Source organism: Mercenaria mercenaria, chromosome 17, assembly GCF_021730395.1.
Source record: "Mercenaria mercenaria strain notata chromosome 17, MADL_Memer_1, whole genome shotgun sequence".
Classification (NCBI taxonomy): domain Eukaryota; kingdom Metazoa; phylum Mollusca; class Bivalvia; order Venerida; family Veneridae; genus Mercenaria; species Mercenaria mercenaria.
The window spans coordinates 13,109,957-13,136,949 of NC_069377.1; the positions used below are offsets into that span (position 1 = coordinate 13,109,957).

Below are 26,993 nucleotides of genomic sequence, written 5' to 3' on the forward strand. Positions count from 1 at the left end.
GGACGGACGGACGACGGACGCTGCACGATCACAAAAGCTCACCTTGTCACTTTGTGACATGTGAGCTAAAAACATGCCGGGGGGGGGGGGGGGGGGGGGGGGGGGAGGGCACCTTAGTTCTTCCTTCCACTACCAAAAGCAGGAAAGTCGCCATATGACATATCACTGTGTCAGTGCGACGTCAAACGCAATAAAGCAAGCAAACATATTCTAAAAGTGACAAGAATCTAAAAGGAATGCTGATTATTTATATTTATAGAACTATGGTTCCTCACAGCATTTTTGTTGTTAAAAACAAATGAGACGACCGGGACTAAAAGCTAACTGGAGATGTCAAAAGTCAGTCAATACCTAAACTGTCACTCCACCCATATAGATCAGCTCAAATATGCGGGAAAAGTAAATTTTATCCCTCCATTGTTCACGTCTAGCACCATGTTATGAAAATACAGATCCACTTCAGATGATGTAGGTCAGAATTTAGTGTCCTGAAACCGATACTTATTGAAAATGCCACACGATGACTACTCCCGGCATTTCTCGAAATTGTGATTTTAATGATTTTCTTTACATTGCAGAAGTTTTAATTACAAGAGATCACAGAGTGATCTTGGCGCCCACCAATGTGCCATTTTTGAGTGTTCCAAATTTCAAGACTTATTGACTAGCTCAAGGTCAAATTTCATTTCCGTACACAACACTGTGCATGTGGTCCAAATTCGAAAGCTGTAGCTTGAGAAATGTGAAAGTAGGTCACTAGATCAATTTCAAGGACAAAGTTCTTTGTACACAAAACTATGCATGTGCATCAAGTTTGAAGGCTGTAGTTTGAGAAATTTGAAAGTAGGTCACTACGTCAAATTTAAGGTCAAAGTTTATTTCGGTACACAAAACTATGCAAGTGGTCCAAATTTGAAGGCTGTAGCATGAGAAATGTGAAAGTAGGTCACTAGGTCAAAATTAAGGTCAAATTTCACTTAAGAACACAAATCTATGCATGTGGTCCAAATTTGAAGCCTGTACCTTCAAAAATGTGAAAATAGGTCACTAGGTCAATGTCAAAGTTTGTTTCGGTACACAATCTTATGCATGTGGTCTAACTTTAAAGCCTTTAGCTACAGAAATGTGAAAGTAGGTCACTACGTCAATCTTAAGGTCAAAGTTCATTTCGGTACACAAAACTATGCAAGTGGTCCAAATTTGAAGGCTGTAGCTTGAGAAATGTGAAAGTAGGTCACTAGGTCAAAATCAAGGTCAAATTTTATTTCGGAACACAGAACTATGCATGTGGTCCAAATTTGAAGCCTGTAACTTCAAAAATGTGAAAGTAGGTCACTAGGTCAATGTAAAGGTCAAAGTTTGTTTCGGTACACAAAACCATGCATGCGGTCCAAATTTGAAGGTTGTAGCTTGAGAAATGTCAAAGTAGGTCACTGGGTCAAAATCAAGGTCAAATTTCATTTAGGAACACGAAACTATACATGTGGTCCAAATTTGAAGCCTGTACCTTCAAAAATGTGAAAGTAGGTCACTAGGTCAATGTCAAGGTCAAAGTTTTTTCAGTGCAAAAAACTATGCATGTGGTCCAAATTTGAAGGCTGTAGCTACAGAAATGTGAAAGTAGGTCACTAGGTCAAAATCAAGGTCAACTCATGTCAAGGTTCATCTTGCCACTCAAAACCATACATGTGGTCCAAATTTGAATGTTGTAGGTTATTACCAAGAAGATTTTAAAAGCTTTTCACTATATAAGTCTATATGAACCATGTGACCCCCAGAGCGGGGCCATATTTGACCCTAGGGGGATAATTTTAACAAACTTGGTAGAGAACCACTAGATGATGATACATTACAAATATCAAAGCCCTAGGCTTTGTGGTTTGGACAAGAAGATTTTTAAAGTTTTTCCCTATATAAGTCTATGTAAACCATGTGACCCCCGGGGCGGGGCCATATTTGACCCTAGGGGGATAATTTGAACTATCTTAGTAGAAGACCACTAGATGATGTCACATATAAAATATCAAAGCCCTAGGCCCTGTGGTTTTGGACAAGAGATTTTAAAAGTTTTTCCCTATATAAGTCTATGTAAACCATGTGACCCCCGGGGCGGGGCCATATTTGACCCTAGGGGGATAATTTGAACTATCTTAGTAGAAGACCACTAGATGATGTCACATACAAAATATCAAGCCCTAGGCCCTGTGGTTTTGGACAAGAGATTTTTCAAAGATTTTCCCTATATAAGTCTATATAAACCATGTGACCCCCGGGGTAGGGCCATATTAGACCCCAGGGAAATAATTTGAATCATCTTGGTAGAGGACCACTAGATGATGCTTCATACCAAATATCAAAGCCCTAGGCCGTGTGGTTTTGGACAAGAAGATTTTCAAAGTTTTTCCCTATATAAATCTATGTAAATAATAGAAGTAAACAAAGGGCCATAACTTACTAAAAAATTGTTGAACCAGTCTGATTTTCAGGGGGACACAACTAGGGTACCAATACATCATTCTGACAAAGTTTGGTCATAATCCCTCTGGTAGTTTCTGAGGAGATGCGATAACGAGAAATTGTTAACGGACGGAAGGACGGACGGAAGGACTGACGGAAGGACGACGGACCACGGACGCAGAGTGATTTGAATAGCCCACCATCTGATGATGGTGGGCTAAAAATGCACCTCATCCTCACTTCCCCCCGGTTGGTGTGTGAACGATTCACTGATTCAGTGGAAGATTCGCTTTTGTGCGGTAACAGAGTATTACAAGGTTCCATGTGAGATCATGGCTGGAAATATTAATCACATTCACGAACTTTTTTTCAGATATTACAAATATGATGTATGTTAATAGCTTATTTATATTCCGACTCATGGCTTAAAAAGTTCAGAATCGTTTGGAAAGTAATTAAGCATTTAACGAATTATAATTAACTAGCAGAACGGAAGGTGCATTGACCATTGACACAGGTCAAAGCTTATTCCCTCGTTATCTTAAATGGTACGTTATCACGATTACGACTGGGCTAATTTGTGTCTGCTGCCTTTGTTTGGGAGGAAAATGGAAAGTGATGTGAACATAAAAGTTAAAAGTTCACTGTCCATCAGCTCGAATGTCGTCCTAAATCATTTTAGGTTTGAACTTTCGCTTTTCCTTTGTGTCTGCTAATAGCTCCCTCATTTCTTTGTGTTACATTGATTAGTTACATTGATTAATGTTACATAAGTCTGGGTGACAGGAAATACAAAACAGGATTTTTACTTAAAAAAAGGAGAATCTAAACTACTGTATAACAAACTTTGGGGGAATGGTTGTCCTTGAAAATTTCCAGAACGTTTGTTACGTGCGATTTCGTAAGGTGTAAGTGGCAATAAAACGTCCACTTTAGACACGGGGCCGATTGGTGAACCCAAGACGACAGAGAAGGGAACAGAGATGAGATTTCGCTTAATCATATAACAGAAATGAGATGTGTTAGCAAAATCGACCTGCAAACCGATAATCGCCCCATATCAGACACTGTTCATCAGCTTGTCCGGTTTAAATGGGTTACACTGTATTGTAGTTCCACTGTATTACAGTCAACAAGAAGGTGCCACGAGAATAAAAACTCCACAGGCACGTGCATTCTTTTCGCGTACTCGTTTTTCTTTAATACGTACGAAATAACCAAAAAGCCCGACAGTCAAGCTAATATGAACCCTATAAAGAGACATGTTACTGAGAATAATGACAGAAAATGCTATGCCAGACACTGCCGTTTTACATTCTAAGCGATTAATTAGAACAGACGTGTTATAATAATTTATAATCGCACAAAATGTCAGTATTTTGATCCAAAACACGTTTAACATTATTAAATGCAAGTCGTAATAAGTGAAATATGTCCTTCGGGAAATTAATGTAAAAGTTTTGGAAATACGACATTTAACAAACTACACCTAATAACATTTGTATTTGTATGCTTTCGCTATATATGCACTTAATGTGCGCTATCTCAAATCTTTATCTACTGTTTTTATGCAACATTTGCATAAATATTGATCTTCATTTGTGCCAGTTTTTCAAAAATAAATCATCTACACATGAGCAAGCACCGATAACTTTTTTCTTTGACCTAGACTGCCGAAGAGAAAATATGCCCCCGTGCCCAGGTAATAAGCAGGGGCTCTCAACGTGGACAACACCCTCTGAGTCTGGATGTTTTCAGTAAACGAAGAAAGGGCGGATCATGCCTGGAAGTATGTTCCCTAATAAGCAGATATAATTAATAATTATTATACAATGGATTGTGATTTTTTTCTCGGGAGGTCAGGCTATGCATGTCTAGCAGTGAACGCTGCCAGGTCACCGGGGTGGGAGTGCCAGTTTTAAGAGTTGTGGTAGGGGTTAGGTATCCGTATTTTAGAGGTGGAGGGGTGTGTGATTGGGGGTGTGTGTGTGGGGGGGTGGCTTCACGTCACTGTATTCGCCTGTGGCAATCATTCATTAACAACCAGAATAAAAATTAGTACTAAAGCACCTATTATTTCACATTGAACCACAGGAGCCTGAAATTCTATCTATAATGCTCCAAAATGGCTAAATATAAAAATTACCCCTCCTATATATATAAAAAAAGAACTGTTCTTTTTTTATATATATAGGAGGGGTAATTTTTATATTTAGCCATTTGGAGCATTATAGATAGAATTTCAGGCTCCTGTGATTGAACATAGAATGGACGAACTGTCGCTTTTTTGCATTAACCCTTGTTTACACTTCTTACGCATCGACTCCTTTTAATAGTTGGTATGAATCATAAAATATGTCACAGTTTAAACGACTTTTATCTAGCAACCTGTTTATGTTACTCTTAACTTTCGCAACTTATTACACAAATTTAAGGCAGACGACACTTGAAAATATTATACATGTACTGTATACGAAATATTCAAATTATAAATATAAGATACAGAACTTCAGAAGTATTAATTAATTCACTTGCGAATGCATGTTCATATCTGCTTGCTCATCATAAACTGCTATTTTATCGATTTGCAAATTTTATTACTGTAGCATACAAAAAATAGCATTGGGACAATAACAACAATAACTGCATGCTTTTCATGCATTTTTTTCAATGAACTTTCATAGACACAATATTATTTCGTCTGCTGTTTACCTGGTTTTGTACTTTCATTTCACTGACCCACATGCACTATATTTGAATGAACTAGAACAAAAAAAAAAGAAAAAATTTGATGCACTAACCTTTGTGTGTGAATATCATGGTTAATAAATTGTTCCAGTTCTTTCTTTTCCGTAGCCATAGTAACACAATTATGAAATATAATTCGTTCGTTTCCTCACAAAAAAAAACAGTTTTTCTCCAGGCAATGTTGTTTTCGCGTTTAAAACCACCGTGACTGCCAACACAAGTGTTTACAATACAAATGCTTCGTTCACTTTAAGTTTATGATAAAATAACGTATTTGATGTATTGATCTCACATCATCGGGAAATCCCATCAGCGTGCGGAACACTTAGGAGAGGCTCACAACGGGGAATTAGGTCACTCAAAAATGTATGAAATTATTTGTGTAATTTTACTTTTCACTATATTGTTTTACAATTTGTTTTATGCCACCCTTAAATCATTTATGATATCATTACATGCACTTTGCGGTGTAAATTTAAATGCATTTCCCGATATCTTAAACATTTTAAAGATAGCATAAAATGAATTAGATATTATATACAAAATAGAATATTTTGAATCTCTATATAAGGCTATGCTCGGAGTTCGATAATTTTAATGTCTGAAATTTAAAGTTATCTGAGACATTGCGTGATTTTATGGTACACTTTGTGACTGATGTCGATTAATTGATATCAATAAATCATAAGTGATCATAAACAGGACGTAGTGATCGAGTTCAGTATAAATATAAAACGACTTAAATACAACAAAAATGGCCTCCATTTATGGATATCAATAATTCATCTGACATTAAAATGATATCAAAAATCCTGAATATAACAGAACAATAGGTATATACCGATATCGAATTGATGATATCAATCAAATATAGATCAGACAGGATGTGCTCTTTTGCAGCGAAGGAACATGTACTTTTTTATTTATTTAAGTCAGACAGACAGATTAGGTCGTATGGCGACCCTCCAGCTGCTTTAATGTTGGAAAGAGGCCCAAGTGCTCCTCCGAGCATTTTTCCAGGCAATGGCGGGGGCGGATGGCTTCCTTCCAGCTGCTTTAATGTTGGAAAGAGGCCCAAGTGCTCCTCCGAGCATTTTTCCAGGCAATGGCGGGGGCGGATGGCTTCCGCACGCGAATGCTCACGGACAAATGATTTTTGTCTGATTTAGCGCCGTTTTACGACAGAATTTAAGTTATATTTAAGCTAGTCATTGTTCCTGGATTATATACCAATACTAACCTGTTCTCCACAAGTAAATGCCAACTTCTCCACATGAATCTGAAAAAGGTATGTCTTGATCCAAGGCCTGACACTTCAATACGATGTCGCACTTTTTCCTTCTAGAGCCTCTTTTATTTATAGAAAACATTAATGCCGTCTGCAAAATGTTCGGAATTTCCCTGACGCGCTTGGAAACAATCTATATTTAGATTGTATAAGAAATTCCACGAAAGAAAAACAAAATAAAGATTGGTCAAAACGCAAATTATATACAAACGGAACACGCCAGTATTTTGTTATTATTAATGTAATTTTCTTTAGACTTTTGTATAAACTGACCGCCTGTTAACCTTTCCGTTTTTATATATATATATATATATGTCCCTTTTATTAAGGTTGGTCAAAGAAAACGGGGAATTTTGCATTCTTTCTTGGTACCCCTGTATACACATAATTCAGGTGGTTCTAGATTGCTCACCTGAGTTTTAAAGCTGGATTGAACCAGTCGGGCATGCGGTTTCTGAACAAAAGATTTTCGAAATTTTCCGTAATTATAGCCATACCGGCATACGGAGAAAACAGTCCAGGTGTTTTAGACAAATCCTGAAAACGTGAAAACTAGTCCCGGTGAAAACTCAAATTAAATTTGACCTAGATTATCCAGTTTTACATTTGGCCTAGATTTCCAAGAGACAGATATTCTGACAAAATTTTAAAGAAGATCAAGTCTGAACTCCAATTAATTAAAGTATTTATATTAGTTGACCTAATCACCTAGTTTTTGACCTCAGGGAATCCGATTTCGTTCTACATTGCGACAAAGATTTATGAATGTGATCCGTAGAGTGTTAACAAGGATTTCTATGATCTGACCTAGTGACTTAGTTTAAGATATGTGGTATTAACCCAGTCTAACATTCCAAGTTTTATCAAGAGCTACGCCAAGTGAGTCAATGTACGCCCGAAGGGTTATATTAGAGGACAGATTCAAAATTTAAAGAAAAAGCAGAATTCAAAGATTTTTAGTGGGAGGTTGTGGGGAGTGGGAGAACCAGTATGTGTGTGTGTGGTGACAGGATTTAACACCGTTTTTCAACAGTATTTCAGTTATGTAACGGCAGACAGTTAACCTGATTCTGTACCAGTACAAACCTGTTCTCCGCAAGTAACTGCCAACTTCCCCACATGAAACAGAGGTAAAGGACGAATGATTTCAGACACAATGTTTTATCAAATCGTCACAGAGAACATACGCCTTGCCCAGGTATCGACCTCACGACCCCAAGATCCGTATATTTGCGCTCTCCCTAATGAGCTAAGCGGGCGGGCCTCAATACCTGAATAGTCAATACGTTATGCCCCAGACACTAAAAATGACCGACAGATTTTACCTTTGAGCTAAATTTGTGACCTTGACCTGAAACCTACAGATGAGCTTCATATTCTCTGCACGTCGTGTTATCACTCCCTACATACTTCCCAAGTTTGAAGTCAATACCTTGAATGTTAATAACGTATGCTCTGGACATGAAATATGACAGACAGATTTGACCTTTGAGCTCAGTTTGTGACCTTGACCTTTGACCTACATACCCGGTTCTTGGCCACCTACCTACAAGCTAAATTTGAAGTCAATATCTTGCATGGTTATTTAGGTATGTTCCGAACACGAAATATGATGGTTAATTTTGACCTTCTAGCTAAATTTGTGACCCTGACCTTTGACATACAAAGCCGGTTCAAGCGCTCTGCACATCGTCTCATCGCCATTTACCTATAATATGCAAAGTTTAAAGTAAACATCTTTAATGGTCATGATCCGGACACGAATTGTGACAGACAGACAAATGCACGTGCCATCACATTTTCCAAAACGGGCGTATAAAAAATGGCATATAGAGCGTTAAGAAACAAGGTTTTGCTATAATTTGACCCAGACCTAGTTTTTGACATCAGCTTATACAGTTTAAAACATGACTAGATTTCTTCCAGACATTCTAACAGTTTTAAAGATGAGGTAGAAAATGTGGCTTCAAGGGTGTTGACCAGATACTAAGGCCTAGTTTTTGACCCCAGATGACCCAGTATAGTATTAAACTAGTCTGAGGTTTTATTGCGGGCAACATTTAAACCAAAGTTCATTCATATTGGGCAAACATTGGGACCTGTAGCATGTTAAAAGCAAACAGTTGACGGAAGACAGACACAGGGCTATCACAATAGCTCAGGTGGGCTCAAAATATGTGCAGTTTTTATGGAACATGCGGCCTAAAAGCCAATCAGTCTGTATAACTTTGGTGACTCTCACTTGTTTTACACATACAGATCAACTGAATCCTTATGAAGAGGGCATTCTCATTAACAAGCAGAGCAGGTGTTCTCCGCAAGTAACTGCCAACTTCTCCACATGAATCAGCGGTGGAGGACGAATAATTCGATACAAAATGTCTTTTATCCAATCGCCAAGCTCGAACTCGCGACCCAGCGATCTGCTGTCTCCCTATTGAGCTAAGCGGGCGGGCAAACGAACGGGCAACTTACAATGTCATACCTGACACCTGAATATATTTCAAAACTAAAACATAATAAAGAAAAAACAAAGCTCTCTTATGTATTCACAATTGTTTTTATTTTTGATTGATAAATATTCAAATGAAATGGACCTAATTGACAGCAACAAACATTAACACAGAACATGCTTCTTAACACATACTGGCAAAAAATGGGCTTAATATAACATTTTTTCTTGGAAAATCAGCAGTCATTAGGAATTATGTTTCTGCACCCCTATTCTATATCAAGAAGCAGATCTATATGGCTGTCACCGCCTCTGAAGGGTACAAAGGCAAACCTATCAAATCAATGAACCACAGTTGTTCTTATATGAAAGCACAAGTTATTGTCCTTTGATAACTGTGCCAGAAACAGAATCTGTAATAATTACTACATAATTCTCATAGGATAACCATGCGAGAGATTTTACATGAGAATCAAAATGAGGTAATCACATGCTAGGTTTTATGTACTTCAAAGTTATAATGCAAGGGAGATAATAGGAAATGATTTTAATTCCCACTGCTGTCAAAATGTGCTTTTTGCCATGACCAGTGTAATTGCTTTATTGCAACAAATCAAAAAGACAGAGGACAGTAAGAGAAGAAGGGTAAAAGAAAAGAAAGATAAGTTCAAACATAAGCCATAACACTACATAACTTTAACATATCTGTACAATACATGAGCCGCGCCATGAGAAAACCAACATAGTGCTTTTGTGACCAGCATGGATCCAGACCAGCCTGGGCATCCACGCAGTCTGGTCAGGATCCATGCTGTTTGCTGACGGTTTCTCTAATTGTAATAGATTTTGAAAGCGAACAGCATGGATCCTGACCAGAGTGCGCGGATGCGCAGGCTGGTCTGGATCCATGCTGGTCGCAAATGCATTATGTTGGTTTTTCTCATGGCAAAGCTCAGTGTCATGTATAACACAGCTGGGTGTAATGTTGGATTTTAAATGTCATATTGCCAGCTGCAGACATAAGGCAACATGGCAACATTCCAACTTTTATCACATATATCAATTTCCCCACAAAAGCTCAATAAGTAATAGAAACGACATTCCACATCTCTTGATTTAAAATATAATATTTTTTTGTAAGCGTTAACTTAAGATGTAAATAAACTGACAGAGCGGAACATCATTGCAATGTAAAGCAAAACTTGATAATCGATAATCTATTCATTTAATGTACATGTACCATACACATGCAGAAAACTGAATTATTCACAAATTTTAAACTTTTCAGTGCATTCAAACAGTTTTATCTGCAGAAGACGAAAAAGGGGAAAAGTTTAAATTGTTTGAATGTTTGTACTGTAATACTGTACTTTAACTGTGAAAGATCCCCATCAAATGAATTTAACTTGACTAAATATGAAAAACTGTGTTCACAATCAGTAATGTAGTAGTCATTCGTTAAAAGAAAACTTTCCACCTTTTAGTGCTGGTACACATTTATACCATGCCAAGTATAGTAGCATACATGTAGTAGGCATGTACTATTTTAAATCCAACACACAGTACTGTTTACACAATCAAACATGTTTAATTTTACGTTAACATAACTATGAAGTAACTGTACCTATTTTCAAATATGAATTTGGGTCTAATATACATGTATCTTTAAAACATGGTCAGGTCTTTTGGAGTCCATCAATCAGGACACCACCTATCAAATTATGCCTCATTTATTATGTTCTATTATAGTTCAAACAGAATAAAATGTAAGTTACAGATCGAAGAGCTGATTTACTAAATACTCAATGCCCATATTTGTGGAGAAGAACTGAATCCAAACTTTGCACAGAACTTTGTAAAATGGATCACAAAAACAGAATAATAACAGAAATATGTATAATTTAGCTATGAGAACCTTTCCGTATGTATATATGAAGTTAAAGTGAAAAGAATAATATATAACTTAAACAGGGAGACCGAAGAACCCAAAGTCTGATACAAGTGTGATGCCTACTTTAAAAAAAAATGTGTACAATTCGAGTATGAGAACCTCCTCCATATAACATTTATCTAGTACGAGTGGTAAATGTTAAGATATTGGTAATTTGAACAGTGAGACCGAAATACCATATAGCTGATACAAGCATAATGCCCTTTAACACACAAAATGTTATATGTGTTTTACAGTGAGATTACATATTACATAGGAACTCTGTACTAAATTGTATTTATACAAAACTACCTTTAACAAGTCCGAAAGTATCTAGTTACTGAAGTAAGACATTTTTTTGTGTGCAGAATTATAGACTTGTTGTAAAGACAAATGAGCCGTGCCATGGGAAAACCAACATAGTGGGTATGCGACCAGCATGGATCCAGACCAGCCTGCGCATCCGCGCAGTCTGGTCAGGATCCATGCAGTTCGCTAATAGTTTCTCCAATTCCAATAGGCTTTAAAAGCGAACAGCATGGAGCCTGACCAGACTGCGCGGATGGTCTGGATCCATGCTGGTCGCATACCCACTATGTTGGTTTTCTCATGGCACGGCTCAAATTACTAATACAAGTGGCGTGTATTTCACCATGTCAACTCTGCATGAAATCTGACATAATCATTTGTTTGCACAGGAGACCTTTAAATTAACATAAAAGAAGAATGCCCCTCCAAATCAGACGACCCTGATATTTTTTCCTGACATGTTCTACAAAAGGTAATCATAGAAAAATAACGAAAGAAAAGTCTATCTTCTATGAAAAATTGCAAACAAGCATAAGGTCCTTACTGTAAAGACTCATTAACTGAATCTGATAAGCTTCAGTTTAATAAAAATCTTGAAACATTATTCCAGGCATGGACAGGGGCCTAGGTAAATCTACCAACCTTCCCAAGTGTGCTTTAATCGCTTTCTCACATGCAGGAAGGATGGGTGGGGGGAGGGGGTACATCCGAAAAGTTGCTACAGCAAATTTCATGTCAGCCACTAGAATCTGAGAAAATTCTTACTAAACTTCTAGAAAGAATTGATAAACCGCATAAGAACTAAATAACTCAATTTAACTGCAATAAAGTCTTAGCTTGTAGTTAATAATAATCACTTCACAAGGATTAAAACTCATATTAAAGTAGCATAAACAGAAACTGATGGGAGATTGTACCCACACGATACCATACCATAACAAACAGACAATACTTTGGCATGTATACTTTAAACTGAATGAAAATCTCAAATAAATAATGAACGTATGATAATGAATAAACATGTCAGATTTACAGATGACATTTCCCCCCTCAAAATTCATTGCACGTTATTTATTCTGACAGTTTTTTTGAAATTTTCTTAAACAAATTACGTTACCTACAGACAACATAAAAATGTGAAACATATGTACCAGTTCCAACTGTAAGAGAACTACAGCAACATTCTATTTCTTTTAAAAGCACCTTTGAAAACAAGCACTTTATCAGAACCATAAGCTGTCCCAGAATCACATATAAAGAATTCCTGATCTAGTGACCCTGGTGATATTCGAAATTTCACATAAGCAGTAGAAAAAAATCTATGTCTTGAGACACTGAACAATAGACACACAGTCAAAAATATCTATTGAAACCCATGTATAATTGCATCCCCTCACTTGAGAGGGGGAGAGGCGGGGATTAAAAAATGTGTACTTATACATGGAACTCTACCATTACCGTTAGCACTTTCAAAAATATTCATTCATCAATCTCTGTAAAATTTTCAAAACCCCCTGAGCACTTACATTATAGCCGAGGTACATATCCACACATATAGTTAGCACTCGGTAATCCACCGTAACTTGCAGTAAGCATTCCATTGCATAGTCATATAAACCGGGAACACATACACATATTTGCGGAGAAAAAAAACAAACTCATTTATATTCTATAAATGATTAACACAGTGCAAAATATTCTCAAAAGTCAGCACTTATACATGGGTGGTCATTATTGATGGAAGAACTTTTTCGATAAATTATCACACTAGTTATTTCTATTATACAATAATTTCAACTTAAGGCCATACTTTTAAGACAAGAGGTATCTATTCAGCCACCCTTAAGTTTAGAGTATGTACCTTTGAACATTTACAAGAAACATTCACACACATGGAAGTCAATATTCTACCTTTGGAAAGCATAAATTATGACCTCTGCCAATCACCAACTATATCTAGAAAAACACCTGTTAAAGCACAAACCAAGCTTTGTACAGAAAGCATTTCAATAAAGTAATTGAGCCGTGTCATGAGAAAACCAACATAGTGGGTATGCGACCAGCAAGGATCCAGACCAGCCTGCGCATCCACGCAGTCTGGTCAGGATCCATGCTGTTCGCTTTCAAAGCCTATTACAATTAGAGAAACCGTTAGCGAACAGCATGGATCCTGACCAGACTGCGCGGATGCGCAGGCTGGTCTGGATCCATGCTGGTCGCACACCCACTATGTTGGTTTTCCCATGGCACGACTTAATTACTCTTCTACATGGCATAAAAAGATGAAAAACAAAACAAAAATACTGATGGTATTGCAATTGGACATCCTTCTGCAAAACAGATTCTTCCAAAAAAAGATAAACGTTGCTCGAGATTTCAAGCACAGCAACAAAATGTACCCAAATATTGGGCATCAGAAAGCAAATAATATGAACCGTGGAAAAAAACTCTATACAAAAAGTATCACAAAATGTTTAGCGTATTCTTCAATGGTCGTTCCAGGTCACCCTGATCACCTTGAGTAAAAATTCCCCCCCGACAATGTTTTTTTCATGGGTTCAATATTCCTTGTCTTTTAAGATGTCAATACTCTGACAGTTCTATAAGTAAGTTATCACATGGCTTTTGAAGTTAATATACTCGTTCAACTGTTCGCCATTTGCTTGATCTTTTCTAATCGTGCCTTTAATTGTGAAACGTCTGCCAATTTGGACTGTGTAGGTTGCGACTGTTTATTGCTGTCAGTATCATCGTTTGCTTCTGTTTCATCTATGATATCCTGTGGAAAATAAAAGAACAATCAAGAACTTAGCAAGAACGACTACATGTATGTCTGAAGCTTTTATTGATCAAGAACAAAAAATATCATGCTTCAAAGAACATTCTATAGGCATATCTTAAAACTGTGTGAGTTCCACCCTTTTTATGAACAAGAGGGTCATGATGACCCTGGATCGCTCACCTGAGTAATATGAGCTACATGTTTCAAATGTCAAACTGATGATAAAATATTAAGAAAGTCAGTAGGTCACATTCATGGTCAGTGAAATTCAGTTTTACGATTTGTGTGCAAAACTGTGTATGTCATCAAAATTTCAAGGCTGTATCTTAAAAAACAAGAAAGTAGGTCAGTAGGTCAAGGTCACAGTCAAGTGACATCATATTACTTGGGGTCATCAGATAATTATAATTAAACAGTCTTGGAAATAGGATCAGATAATTTTTTAAGTATTTTTCCTATATAACTCACATAAGTGACCCCAGGGCAGGGCCTCTTTTAACCCCAGGGGCATAATTTGAATAATTTTGGTAGAGGACTACTAGACAATGCATCATACCAAATATCAAAAGCCTAGGTCGTATGGTTTCAGACAAGAAGATTTTTAAAGCTTTTTCCTATATAAGTCTTTATAAAACTTGGGACCCCTAGGGGTACAATTTGAACAATTTTGGTTGAGGACCATAAGACAATGATACAAACCAAATATCAAAGGTCTAAGTGTTGTGGTTTCAGACAAGAAGATTATTAAACTTTTTTTCTTATATAAGTCTATGGAAAACTTGGGACCCCCGGGGCGGGACCATATTTGACCCTAGGGGAATGATTTGAATAATCTTGGTACAGGACTACTAGATGATGCTACATACCAAATATCAAAGCCCTAGGCCATGTGGTTTTGTACAAGAAGATTTTCAAAGTTTTCTCTATATACGTCTATATAAACCATCTGACCCCCCGGGTGGGGCTATATTTGACCCTAGGGGGATAATTTGAAAATTTTTGGTAGAGGACCACTAGATGATGCTACATACCAGATATCAAAGCCCAAGGCCCTGTGGTTTTGGACAAGAAGATTTTTAAAGTTTTTCCTTTCGGTTGCCATAACAACCAGAGTTCTGCATGGAATTCAATTCTTTGAACAATTTTGAAAGGGGGCCATCCAAGGATCATTCCTGTGAAGTTTGGTGTAATTCTGCCCAATGGTTTTCAAGAAGATTTTTTTAGAAATTGTTGACGCATGACGGACGACGCACGGCGGACATCAAGCGGTCACAATAGCTCACCTTGTCACTTCATGACAGGTGAGCTAAAAACTGTAAGATCCACTTCTATAATTCTAATCAATTTGCATGTTATATATAGATCTGCAAGATGTTTTGCAAATAAAACAGTTTCAAAGCTGAAAGGACCTACTTTTTCAAGATATTTACAGAAGAAATGTATTTCAAAAGTCAGTTCTTTGACAAAATGAAAATGATTTAGATTACAATTTTTATACTAGCTACATAAATGATTAATATCCTTAAGGACTAGCCAATGAAACTCTTTTTTTAATCTTTTTTTTTTAATCTTTTAAGTTCTATCGCACTTATATCGATATGAAAATTACAAAGATATTAACAATAGTTTTTTGGAGCCTAAGAACCATCGCATTCCTTCACTTATTCTTTTTTTAACCAAACAGATAGCTTTAAAACAACTAAAAGTTTTAAATCTAGGTAAAGCTTACAAAAACCTCAAACTCAAACCAAAAGGTGTCATGAACACATTATCTCTAATCTACTACACTTTTCCTCAAACACTTCCTATAGAAGCAGTGTTAGATCTGCAAAATTTTACTATCACTCCATGAAACTTCTTTCAAACCAAAATCTACAACACATTTTAAGTTCAACTTTATTCCATCTAAACATTACTGAATTTTATGCAAGTAAATTTGTCAGGTGAGCAAATACTTTTTCATTTCTAATCTTTTAACATTTTTGCTTAAAGTAACTGGACCTATGAAGACAGTCGGCAATTTCTGTTAAGATAACGTATTGGTTTCAACTAGATTCGGGTATCAATGAACCTTGCACAAGCACCTGGCCTTTCCTTCCAATCAGATGCAATATCGTATATATGCAATCATATGTTCATTGCCAGTTGTTACTATCTTAAACTTTGCATAAAACTTTTAACAGTAAAACACACACCTAAATAGTCAACTGTATCTAGCTTGAAATATTCTCTAGTCTTTGTCTTAGGTTTTTCCACAATCAATCAACTTGTTTTTGTTCTGTATTGTTTTGTTTGCTTTTAATTCATGAAATGAGCCGTGCCATGAGAAAACCAACATAGAGCATTTGCGACCAGCATGGATCCAGACCAGCCTGCGCATCCGCGCAGTCTGGTCAGGATCCATGCTGTTCGCTAACAGTTTCTCTAATTCCAATAGGCTTTGAAAGCGAACAGCATGGATCCTGACCAGACTGCGCGGATGTGCAGGCTGGTCTGGATCCATGCTGGTCGCAAACCCACTATGTTGGTTTTCTCATGGCACGCCTCAAATAATTTTCCAGCTTTAATTGTAGAGGTAGGTCCCACATACCCCTCTGACCATTATTTCGGGCACCTAGCTAGAACCACCGATTTCTTCAGGTCAGCTGGACGATCTCTTCATGAGCCCACAGAATAGCCCTAAAACCCAAAGAGCTAAAGGGCAGGTGATTTGAAGAAAGTAATCTTAACAACTTGGCCCTACAGGCATGTGACCACTTAATGTCTTACTGTATACATTCGTGAGAAAACACAAACTTGTTCTATTACTGGTAGTAAGGAACACAACAGATCAATTAGCAAGGCAAGAGGCAACTGTACAATTTTTTTTTTAAAAAGTTTGATTTTTTATTGCTGAATTACACATTTAGAATATCACATTTCAGTAAAAAAAAGAGACATATATTTTTGTGGAATCAACAGTTAAGGACAAAAACTGTTAAAAGGTGTAAAAAAGTACATTTTTTACCTGCATGTTTGTAACTTTTCTGAAGAGTACATTAAAACAGATTTTTGGCAGGTGACAAGGATGCATTATATATATACACTAGTTATTAGAAATATCCTGAAATGTCTGTTATAAGGTGGTGTTATTCTCAAACAATACATCAGCCAGTTATAACACCATATAACACATTAACATAGTCGCCTGCATCAAATATACCAGTGAAAATTAGTCTAATGACTCTGACTGTTTGTACTACCTATCTCATCTCACTTCAATCTAATTCTACACGTGTACCTTGATTTTGTTTGTTTGCGTTGGGTTTAGCGTTGTTTTTCAAAGTATTTCGGTTATGAAACAGCAAGCAGTGAACCTAACCCGTGTTCCTAGATTCTGTACCAGTACTAACTCGTTCTCAGCAAGTAATTGCCCTTTTCTCCACAGGATTCAGAGGTGTAGGATGTAATGACTCTGACACAATACTTATTATAAAATCCTTACGGAGAACATACGCATCACCCCTGAGTCAAATTTATGACCCCTTCATCCGTAGATCTGAGCTTTCCCTATCAAGCTAAGCAGTCTGTTTTTTGTGCCTTTCAGACCTGTACAATATCTACAGAACATTCTAATGTGACATATCACGTTTATTTTTAATAATGCACACCAACACTGACTTCATGTTATTTTTGAAACAGAACTACCTTATTTGACCTACTAGAATTGCAATAAATATATGTACAGAATAATTCACTTGGGCTACATTCTTATAAAATTATTCCATGGAACATATAATCTCTTTTGTTGCATTCAAATTAATTAAAGTTCACTTCTGCTATACACTATTTTTTAAAGGGAGTGAACTACACATTGCATAGTAAGATTATTTACCTTTGGTGGAGACTGTTCAGGTGATATGTCTTGTTCTGTTTTCTCTGGTGTAGAATCAAGCTGGTCACCCTGTAAAATACAAGTTATAACGTATCCCTTTTGGTAACAAGGTTTTTCCTGCATTTCTCTTTCAATATTAAAAACGATACCATTCACATTTTATAATATAATTGTGAAAAATCCTCAAGGGAGATAATAGGAAAATATTAAGTTTTCAAAAATCTTCATTTGTTTGAATTTATCCTTAAAAACTTGATATGGTATTTTCTATTTTTTTAGACACAAAAAGATTTTAAAGTGTGAACATTATTTGTTTATGTTCTGTTACAAAACTTTCAGGATGTCTTACCATACAAGCAGCAAATCATGTTAACATGGGGAATTTTTTAAAGTTTTTTGTTTTTTTTACACAGACCATAAAACTGACATTTAAATATTTAGGATACAGCTAAATCTCAAATTCCAAGGGACTGAGCATGTTACTTCGAGATAACAACAAATGCCCCCCCCGCAGCACCTTGACCTTTGACCTGGTGACCTTGACCTATGACCTGGTGACCCCAAAGTCAGTAGGGGTCGTGTACTCAATAAGTACTATCAGCATGTGAAGTTTGAAGGTCCTGGGTGCAGTGGTTAGCGAGTAAAGTGCCTTCATGCAAAAAGTTACCATTGTGACGAACGAACGAACTAACTAACGAACGAACGGAAGGACAGTTGAAAACTAATATGCCTCCCTTCGGGGGCATAAAAATTCAACTTGGAATGATATTAAGTTCATGTCTTTTCAGAACGGGACTTGTCAATGTCTTCGAGATAGCCAGAATCTAGAGATAAGCAAGTTTGAGTTTCAACTGTTCAAAAAATTTTAATTTCTACTACCACTACTGTATTTTCACAGTCCAGATAAGGTAATCTGGTTTCCCAAAAATGATCAAATTTTGAATTTTTAATAAGTCAGTAGTGCACCTTTTGCATTCTGCAAATCAAAATTGAATTGTACTTTACAACAGAAATTAATACCGCCATGTACCTTTGCTGTGTCAGGTTCCAGTCCACACTGCGCTCGCAGCTGACGTAATCTTTCCATATAGTAATCTGCATTGGTTGATTCCGTCTGAACATTAGGCTGTCAAAATAAAACTATAGATTTTCTAGTTTTGTTCTCTTGATTTTTAGCATTATATATCAGTACAGTCCAGTATCAGTTACAATGATCCATCAGAGCTATTTAATATCTTACTGAAACAGACAGAAGAAAACAAATTCTTATTCAACTTGTTTTATTTCAAAATTACCAAGCTATTATGTTGGGTTTCTAGCCCATATACTAAAACAAAGATGAGGTCAAGGAGTCATTTCAAACATTAAATAAATAATAAACGCACTTTTTGTATCCCTTTCAATGTAGTTTCTGCACACTTGAAATAAATATGTACTTTTTTACAATTTAGAATTTCATTCCACCACAATGTGGAGGGGGTGCTTGAGGGGGGGTGGGGAGAGTACACAGGATATATAAATAGATTCCCCGCAATGATTACGCTGTATGTGTAATGGCTACAAGGCGTTATTCTAGGTTTTCCAGATAAACAACAAACGTGCAGAACTACCTTAACATATCTAATTAACATCTTTGTAAGCAAGTCCTTCAAGTTACATCAAAAAGTTTAAGTTTCCACACATAAAAATACTAGTCTATCTTCTAACATAAGTAAAACTACATGGAATTTCAATATGCTGCTAAAAATACTTCAATCATGACTCACCTTTACAGTGGGGTCATGACCCAGTTTATCTTTGCTGATTTTGGAGGTCCTTTCTAAATAATAATCTCCACCAAACACTCCTCTCCATTTTTTTGAACTCTTCATCTGTAACAGTTGTATCAAACTGCATTAATATGTTATGCAGGTATGTCAAAAAATCATAAATTACATACTAAGACAAGATACTGCCAGGACTGAGTAGTTTAAATGAAAAAGAATTTCTATTGGCAAAAAATTCACCAATCCTGTTAAAAACGAAGTTTGTGCAAGGGGCCCTGAGGAACATACTAGTATGTTTCTTTCTGAGAAGGAAATAAATGACCATTTACTGCAGTACAGTTCTTTCAATTATTTTAGAATAATGAAATAAATCTTCACAACAGTCTAAATGTGTACATGTTTTCACTTATAACAGATCAAAGATGAAAGAAATGCAAATTCCTTATCAGGGTTCAAATTTTACTAGATTTCTTCCTTGATTATGGCAGTAGCTCTTTTTTCTTCTACTTTCTGAATGAAGAAAAAAAATACCTGCAATGTATGACTCTAGGGTCTTGAGAACCCAAAATGACTGTGAAAACTCTAACTTGTTTATTTCTAAACCCTACTTATCAAAATTCCTTTTCATTAATACAGTTGAAACTCAATGTCTCGAGCTCACTCGTCTCAAAATTCCATCTGTCTGGAAGACATTTTTAAGACCCGTCCCAAAAACATGTGCACAAAATATCATTTTTAAGTTGAATTTCAGTTATCTTCAAGTAAAATGCTCGATCCCTAGGAATTCCGGATACCGAGTTTCAACTGTACAAGTTTTCTTCTTCAAATGAAGTAAATAGGCATTCCTTACACAGATTTATGTATCTCACCTATTTTTCCATCTATTTTTTCTCTCTCTTCATTTTCTATTGCTTTCAACCCTCTCTCGATGTAGTTTTGGAAAAAGTGCGAGGATTTCTTCAAGAATGGATCAATGTCAGCATCTGGAAATTTCCTTTTGAACTCATACAAGTCCTTCAGACCTTCCTTCGTGTTCTCCTTCGAACCCACTTTCTTAAATATTTCGGTCAACATATCGTGTGTAGTTTTAGACAGTCTTTTTGTTTTGGAAGCACTCTACAAAGAGAAAATGATCAATAAAATTAACATCAATTTCTATTCTGATAAACGAAAAAGTTGAGATGCCTTGGTAAATTTCTAGCTTCAGTGACGGAAGAACTCCGGCATTGGAAGACACACACACACAGAGCCACCGATTTTCCTCATACCAGATAGATGGATTCCTCCAAATTAAGCTTTTCAATAACAATTTTACCAACTCTCATTCAATAAACCATGCACAACTATCAACATCTACCAATACTGTATGATTTTAAGAATTGATTTCCTTTTATTTTCAGTAAATTTCGCAATTTTACTGGTGTTGTATTCAGTAAAATAAATCTTACCCTTGAAGTTTTGTTATCCTCCGTAGTTCCATTTATCTCTCCCTCCACATGTAAATTGCCTTCATTCTTGAGGACCTTCTGAAGGTAAGTCTTCACTTCCGACACCTCGCCAGCATCTATCTGACCCAGGTGACTCAAAATCTGTCAAAAAAACATATCAAATGTTTAAGAATTGCTGTACTTGCTCATAGTATCAATGTGATTTCTAGGTGTTGTGTTGATGATAACTTTGAATACAATCTTTATTTCCTTATATATTCATGTATTATTTTCAATCTTTGAAAAGTTATGTAAAAGAAAAAGTTACATATTGTAATTAAAACAAAATAAAACTTCAAAACAGGGTTTTCCAAAGCAACAAATGTTCCTTGCTGAATGGGGCATAATTATACAATTACTGCAATGTCAGCCATATTTTTCGATACTGAACTTAATAAAAGTAGGGCTGTCATCGATAGAAACGATATCGATGTATCAACGATATTTTTTTGTCGATCGATGATCGATTCCCATTTTCAAAAATCGATATTTTAAGAAGAGAAAAAACTACCCAAATAAACACGCAGACCCTAAAAAACAACTAATGTTCACAAAGTTGTAAACATGGATAAATGCAAAAAAAGGAGTGAAGGCAAAATAAAAATGAAAGATGTTATTAATTTTATGTATTTCTTTTATTTCATAAATACAAATACAACACAATCAAACAGAAATATGGAAAGTAGGCAATAAAACTTAAAATAGCATTTACAGGAAGGTATATAGTATCATATGAACAAATATGTCGTTAATCTAACTTAATAATCAATATATCGATGTATCGTCGATATTTGTCTTCTGATATATCGGTATCGTCGATACGCCTAAGACCCAATCAATGACAGCCCTAAATAAAAGGACCACAATATTCTCCAAACTGACCACCATCTAAAAACTGGGATTCATACAAAAATTTCTTGTACTTTTAAAATTACTACCACAGGATCCACTTTGACTAATGGGAAGGATAGACTTTGGCAGGGGGAGGAGAGACACCAAATAAATAAATCACATCTTACCTTTGAACCTTTCAATTTAGCCATGGAATGTAGGATAGTTTTCGTGGTACGTAGTGGCAAGTCATTAGCCCTTTCCTTCCACGTACGTGAGGGAAATGTACGCAGAAACGTGTGAATATCATATAACACACGATCTAGATTTAGCTCTTTGATTGTATCGGGTAGCATACGCACCATCTTCCAAAGGCACTGAAACAAGATTGAAACAAAATGTCACTTTCAAGAAATAATTGTTCAGAACATTCACTTGTTATTTAAAGTAAAGCAACTGCATGTGGCAGACAGGCATATGGGGGGAAATTAAAATAATATTTCTGAAAATAATCTTTCTCTTTATATATGTATAAAGCATGACAAATTGAAATCAAACTTTTCAAAAATTTAAAACTAATTCCTTATCACCAAATGTTAAATTGTTTATACAAAATTACTGGACAGAAAAAGTCTTACACCTTAAGAGAATGTAGATATGAAGCTTCATTTTTTTTTTTTACTGTATAGTTTCATCATTTCATGAAGAGCTGTCCAAAAGACAGCATCTTATGTTGAACAAGAGAATTAACTTGGCAAGACTTACATACCTCAGTTATTTTATTACAAATTCTAACCAATTTAAATTTTAATATGGCAATTTTCTTAGTCGTAAAAGGGCTATAGTTTGAATAAATTTAAACCTAGAGAAATCTGACTCAGTTATTTTAGTAGCTTTAATGCCTGGGACACCTTGTGTAAAGTTTCAATCCAATACATGCATTCATTACTGAGAAATGAACTCAAAAGCAAAACTTTAACCATAGTGTGACGCTGAAGCCAGTGTGAGTAGCTGAGCTAAAAGCAAATGATTCAATTAAAACAACGCTGTGAACTAATCAAGGACAAACCTTCATGATGAGTTCTAGAAATTTATTGCTACATGTTTGGCTATCTACACAATCTTGAAGAAGTCGAATCAGGGCACTGAAAATAAAGAATTCAGAAATAACAATACAAGAATACTGAGAAAAGTTTGTGTTGCTGTATTTCTGGTTCACACTTGCTTGTTCTGAACTGAGAAAATTTCAACTTTGCAAAGTATAACAACTCTCACCTATCTGTTTCCCTTAACAAAGCAATGTTTAATTTTTTCTTTGGTAAAGAGATGCACCAACACAATTTAGGTTGTATGACAACTTTTCCAACTTTTGATGGTTGAGAAAGACCCTATGGGCATTATTTCATCACAGGTGGACACCTTGGTAGAACCAACGACCTTCCATAAGCCAGCTGGATTGCTTTCTCACATGAGTTCTTCACAAAAAGTACAGTTTCAACCCACATTGCAGAGGAGCAGGTGTCCCTAACTACTCGTACTTAAGCCTCACCAAAGATACAATGTATGGTAAAAGACAAATGACATTCAACTACGATGAAGCACCTCTCATTCCAGCATCAATGGCTAAAGCATCCAGACTCCCTATGGTCAAAAGTCATTATTATTATATTTTCTGTGTCTGGACTGCTCAAAACGTTGGGTAACTTAATTATTTTGCTCATCTCAATAAATTATTACGGATTCCAAAGATACAAAACTCAACATAAAAGTTTGTGAAACATCTTACCATAAAACGTTAGTCTGATCAGACTTTTCTACTATTTTGACGACCAGCACGTTGACAGATCGTACCACCTGTGGTCCGTCCTCAAGCTCCATGAGACGATTGTCCAGTAATATTGTGACCAGAATATATATCAACTCCTTCAAAATATCCTTAGAGGCATGTGTGGCAAGAATTGAGTTTTGGAATAACTGAAAATGTAAAATTGAAAACAAAGGTTAAAGCTATTAAACTTAACTCTTAACATTAACAGGCCTTGCTTAAGATGAACATTAAATTTTGAACTAGAGCTATCACTAAGGGGAATTAATATCTCCAGATGCCGCTTTAATATAGGGAAAGTAAAATGTTGTGTTCATGTTATTTGACCTTCAAGAAAAACCTTGACCTTGGACCTAGTTACCTGGGTTGTACATTCTGCAACAACTGATACTAGTTTTATGAAATTCCTAGTGGTTACAAAAATATGTACCAAGACATAAATTTATGCTCTCTGATCTTTGACCTTGAACTTAGTGATACAGGTCATATACTCTGAACATGGTCTTGATGAAGCAAATAACTGATACTAGTTTTATGAAAATTTAGACGAAATGGAGTGGAGAAAAAGTTATGCTATTTGACCATAGATCTATAAGTGTGGCCTTAAAGGCATATGCTAGAATTCATGGTATATGAGATGGCCGAATTTTTTCTCAAGAATAGAACTTCTTCAAACTTTGGATTTTGAAGGACAATCATCTAAAAAACAAAAATATGCAATAAAAATCATAGGTCACCGGAACTGAAAAAGAGTTATCTGCCCTTGACGTTTTCAAATGTCCAAATGTGATCTTGACCTTGAACATATCTGAGTTCTGCTTACAACACATATCATCTTTTAACTTTCAAGCAAGCAAAAATTCATTGACATTTACAGCCAATCAGAAAATTCGAACAAGAAAATTTGAAGTAAATTTACACAATACTCACTGAGAGAAGTGTTCCAAGTAAACATCTATATAATCGTACAACATCTTCTTTTGTGGTTTCATCGTCTCCCATGTGCGTAGAGTAGGCCATTTTGAACTGCATCGACATTGCAACAAGTAACTGTTCCACGTGATCCTCCATGACTGCAACCTTATCTATGTCTTTCAACACTTCATCTATCTGTAAATATCAAAAATATAATTTCCATATTAAAATGCATGTTACACAAAACTTTTTTGTTTCAAGTCTGACAGGTGCTTTTATCCTGTTCACAAGCCTTAACTTACAAATCCAAGCCCAAGTGACTACAAAAACAATTGCTTTTCAAGTACTTTTTCTGAGGAATTCAAGCAACCTTTTCTGAAATTCAAGGATTTTTCCTGCACATTTTAAACTTATTTCCCTCAAAGTCTAGGACGGACAACATTCAAGGACATTGAAATGTCGCTTATCCGGAATCTGACAACTTTCTCTCCAGTAGCCTCTATCTTAATATGATCTTGACTTGATCTACCTGTGCTAATGCTTGTACACAAGTTAGGATATCCCTGTTGGTTATCTGGGAGATCACAAAGCTCACAGTATTTGAGGTGTCGGCATTGTTAAAAAATTTAGGACCTGGCGAGGGTGGTCTTGCTCTGCAAAAGACAATAATATAATGTTCATAAATGCTCTCATATTTTGGCCGTGTTATTTTTTTGAAAGGTGGCCATATTGGCCCAAAAGCCTAGGGTCAATAATTATGACTGTCCCAGAGGACAAATAATAAGGCCAATATGAAATCTCTTGCTTAATTATAATTTTATCATTCAACTCCGTACTAGCCTCCTAACTTCAAGCTATCAAATACTTTAAACACTGGTCCTGCATTTTTCATATTGGCCCTGATTATCTCATACTGACTCAGTTTCATGTAAAATGCACAATTTATTCAATATGCTTTAAATGGTTTTCTGGAATCATATTATTTGGGGTCAATAACATGAATTGTTAAGAACTTAGTAAAGTGGTACAGAATTTAAACAGAGAGAGCAAGCGAGAAAGAGAGAACTACAATGTATATGGCACTGAACATTTCTGATGCTTACAAAAAAAAAGACAGAAGCATAAATTCTTGACACGGTTATGGAATTTGATTTACTCTTAAGTTGCAATCTGCCATCAATAAATCCATGTGTAATACTAAAATTTCTCATCATTCAAACTGTCAAAATACATATTTGTACATAAAATTACTGCCCAAATTCAACAAGTTCTGACATGTATAATGTATGTGTTTTACGTCACACCGACACTATGAAAGGTCATATGGCGACTTTCCAGCTTCTGATCGGTGGAAGACCCCATGTGCCAACCCAGGTATTACTTCAAATTTATCAAAGACCTGGGCAGAACCACTGACCTTCTGTAAACCATATGGATGTGTCCCTAACACCTCAAGCAAGTTTTCTAACCGACTCCAGTGGGTTACACATGGTGAAATCCTCGTGTAAAGGTATCAAATTTATGCTTACTTTATTTTTGGCAGCTCTACAGGTTGTAAGAGATCATCGAGGTCACTGTGTTGTATTAATTGTGGCATCTGGTAGTTCTCCTTGTTGGAGTCATCCTCAATATCCAACTGAAACTCCTTCCGTACCATGTTTGTAGACTGAGACTTGGGAATACCTATGTTAGACCGTTGGATCTGAGGTCTACAAAAATAAATAGTACATGGTTTTAAAGCACATTTTAACTTTAAAATCAGAACACCTTTGTCTTTATCTTAAAAAGTTATTTTTCTAATAATATTTGAAGCTACAGAAAATATTTCTTGCATTTTTATAGCACATTCAAAGAATGACATTCTTCTCAAACCTTAAATTGAAGAAAATCTTATTTTTTCTTTATTTGTTTGCCTAACAGAACACCAGTAAATGCAGCGAAATCATTCATTTTCATGGGGGACCAATTTTCGTGGATATCATCATTGCATCCATCCATGGAATTAAATCTGAGCAAGTAAGACCATGTGATCTCTTTACTCCATCTTTTGAACTTAAAAATCTCACTGTATGTTCATGATGTAATTGTAGGTTTTTCCAAGACAACTAAATTTTATGCCCAACAAACTCTATCAATCACTCTTCTCAAAGTAACACTTGTTTCTAAGAAGATATCAGACAGTTAAGGTATACATGGTTCACTAAAAATCTTGTAACTACTGTCATGATTTCAACTTTGTTGGAAGATTCAGCACCAAAGCTAGTCTTGCAAACTGCCAGTACTGTGTTTACATAATCTACCTAATCTATCACATGAGACAATACTACTT

The 26,993-nt window shown here is 36.0% G+C and overlaps 1 protein-coding gene across 1 annotated transcript in view; it reads right to left on the minus strand.

The window, feature by feature from the left end:
- Positions 1-13,828: 13,828 nt before the first annotated feature.
- Positions 13,829-26,993, minus strand: part of LOC123535947 (cytoskeleton-associated protein 5-like) — a 56,982-nt gene continuing 43,817 nt past the window's right edge. Inside the window, exons 34-45 of the mRNA XM_053528753.1 lie at positions 26,194-26,373; positions 25,194-25,317; positions 24,680-24,859; positions 23,711-23,898; positions 22,994-23,069; positions 22,113-22,301; positions 21,055-21,195; positions 20,457-20,722; positions 19,607-19,730; positions 18,871-18,966; positions 17,841-17,909; positions 13,829-13,963 (exon numbers count right to left, since the gene is read on the minus strand). Coding sequence (XP_053384728.1) covers positions 13,829-13,963; positions 17,841-17,909; positions 18,871-18,966; positions 19,607-19,730; positions 20,457-20,722; positions 21,055-21,195; positions 22,113-22,301; positions 22,994-23,069; positions 23,711-23,898; positions 24,680-24,859; positions 25,194-25,317; positions 26,194-26,373 — 1,768 coding nt within the window. The remainder of the gene's footprint in view (positions 13,964-17,840; positions 17,910-18,870; positions 18,967-19,606; positions 19,731-20,456; positions 20,723-21,054; positions 21,196-22,112; positions 22,302-22,993; positions 23,070-23,710; positions 23,899-24,679; positions 24,860-25,193; positions 25,318-26,193; positions 26,374-26,993) is intronic.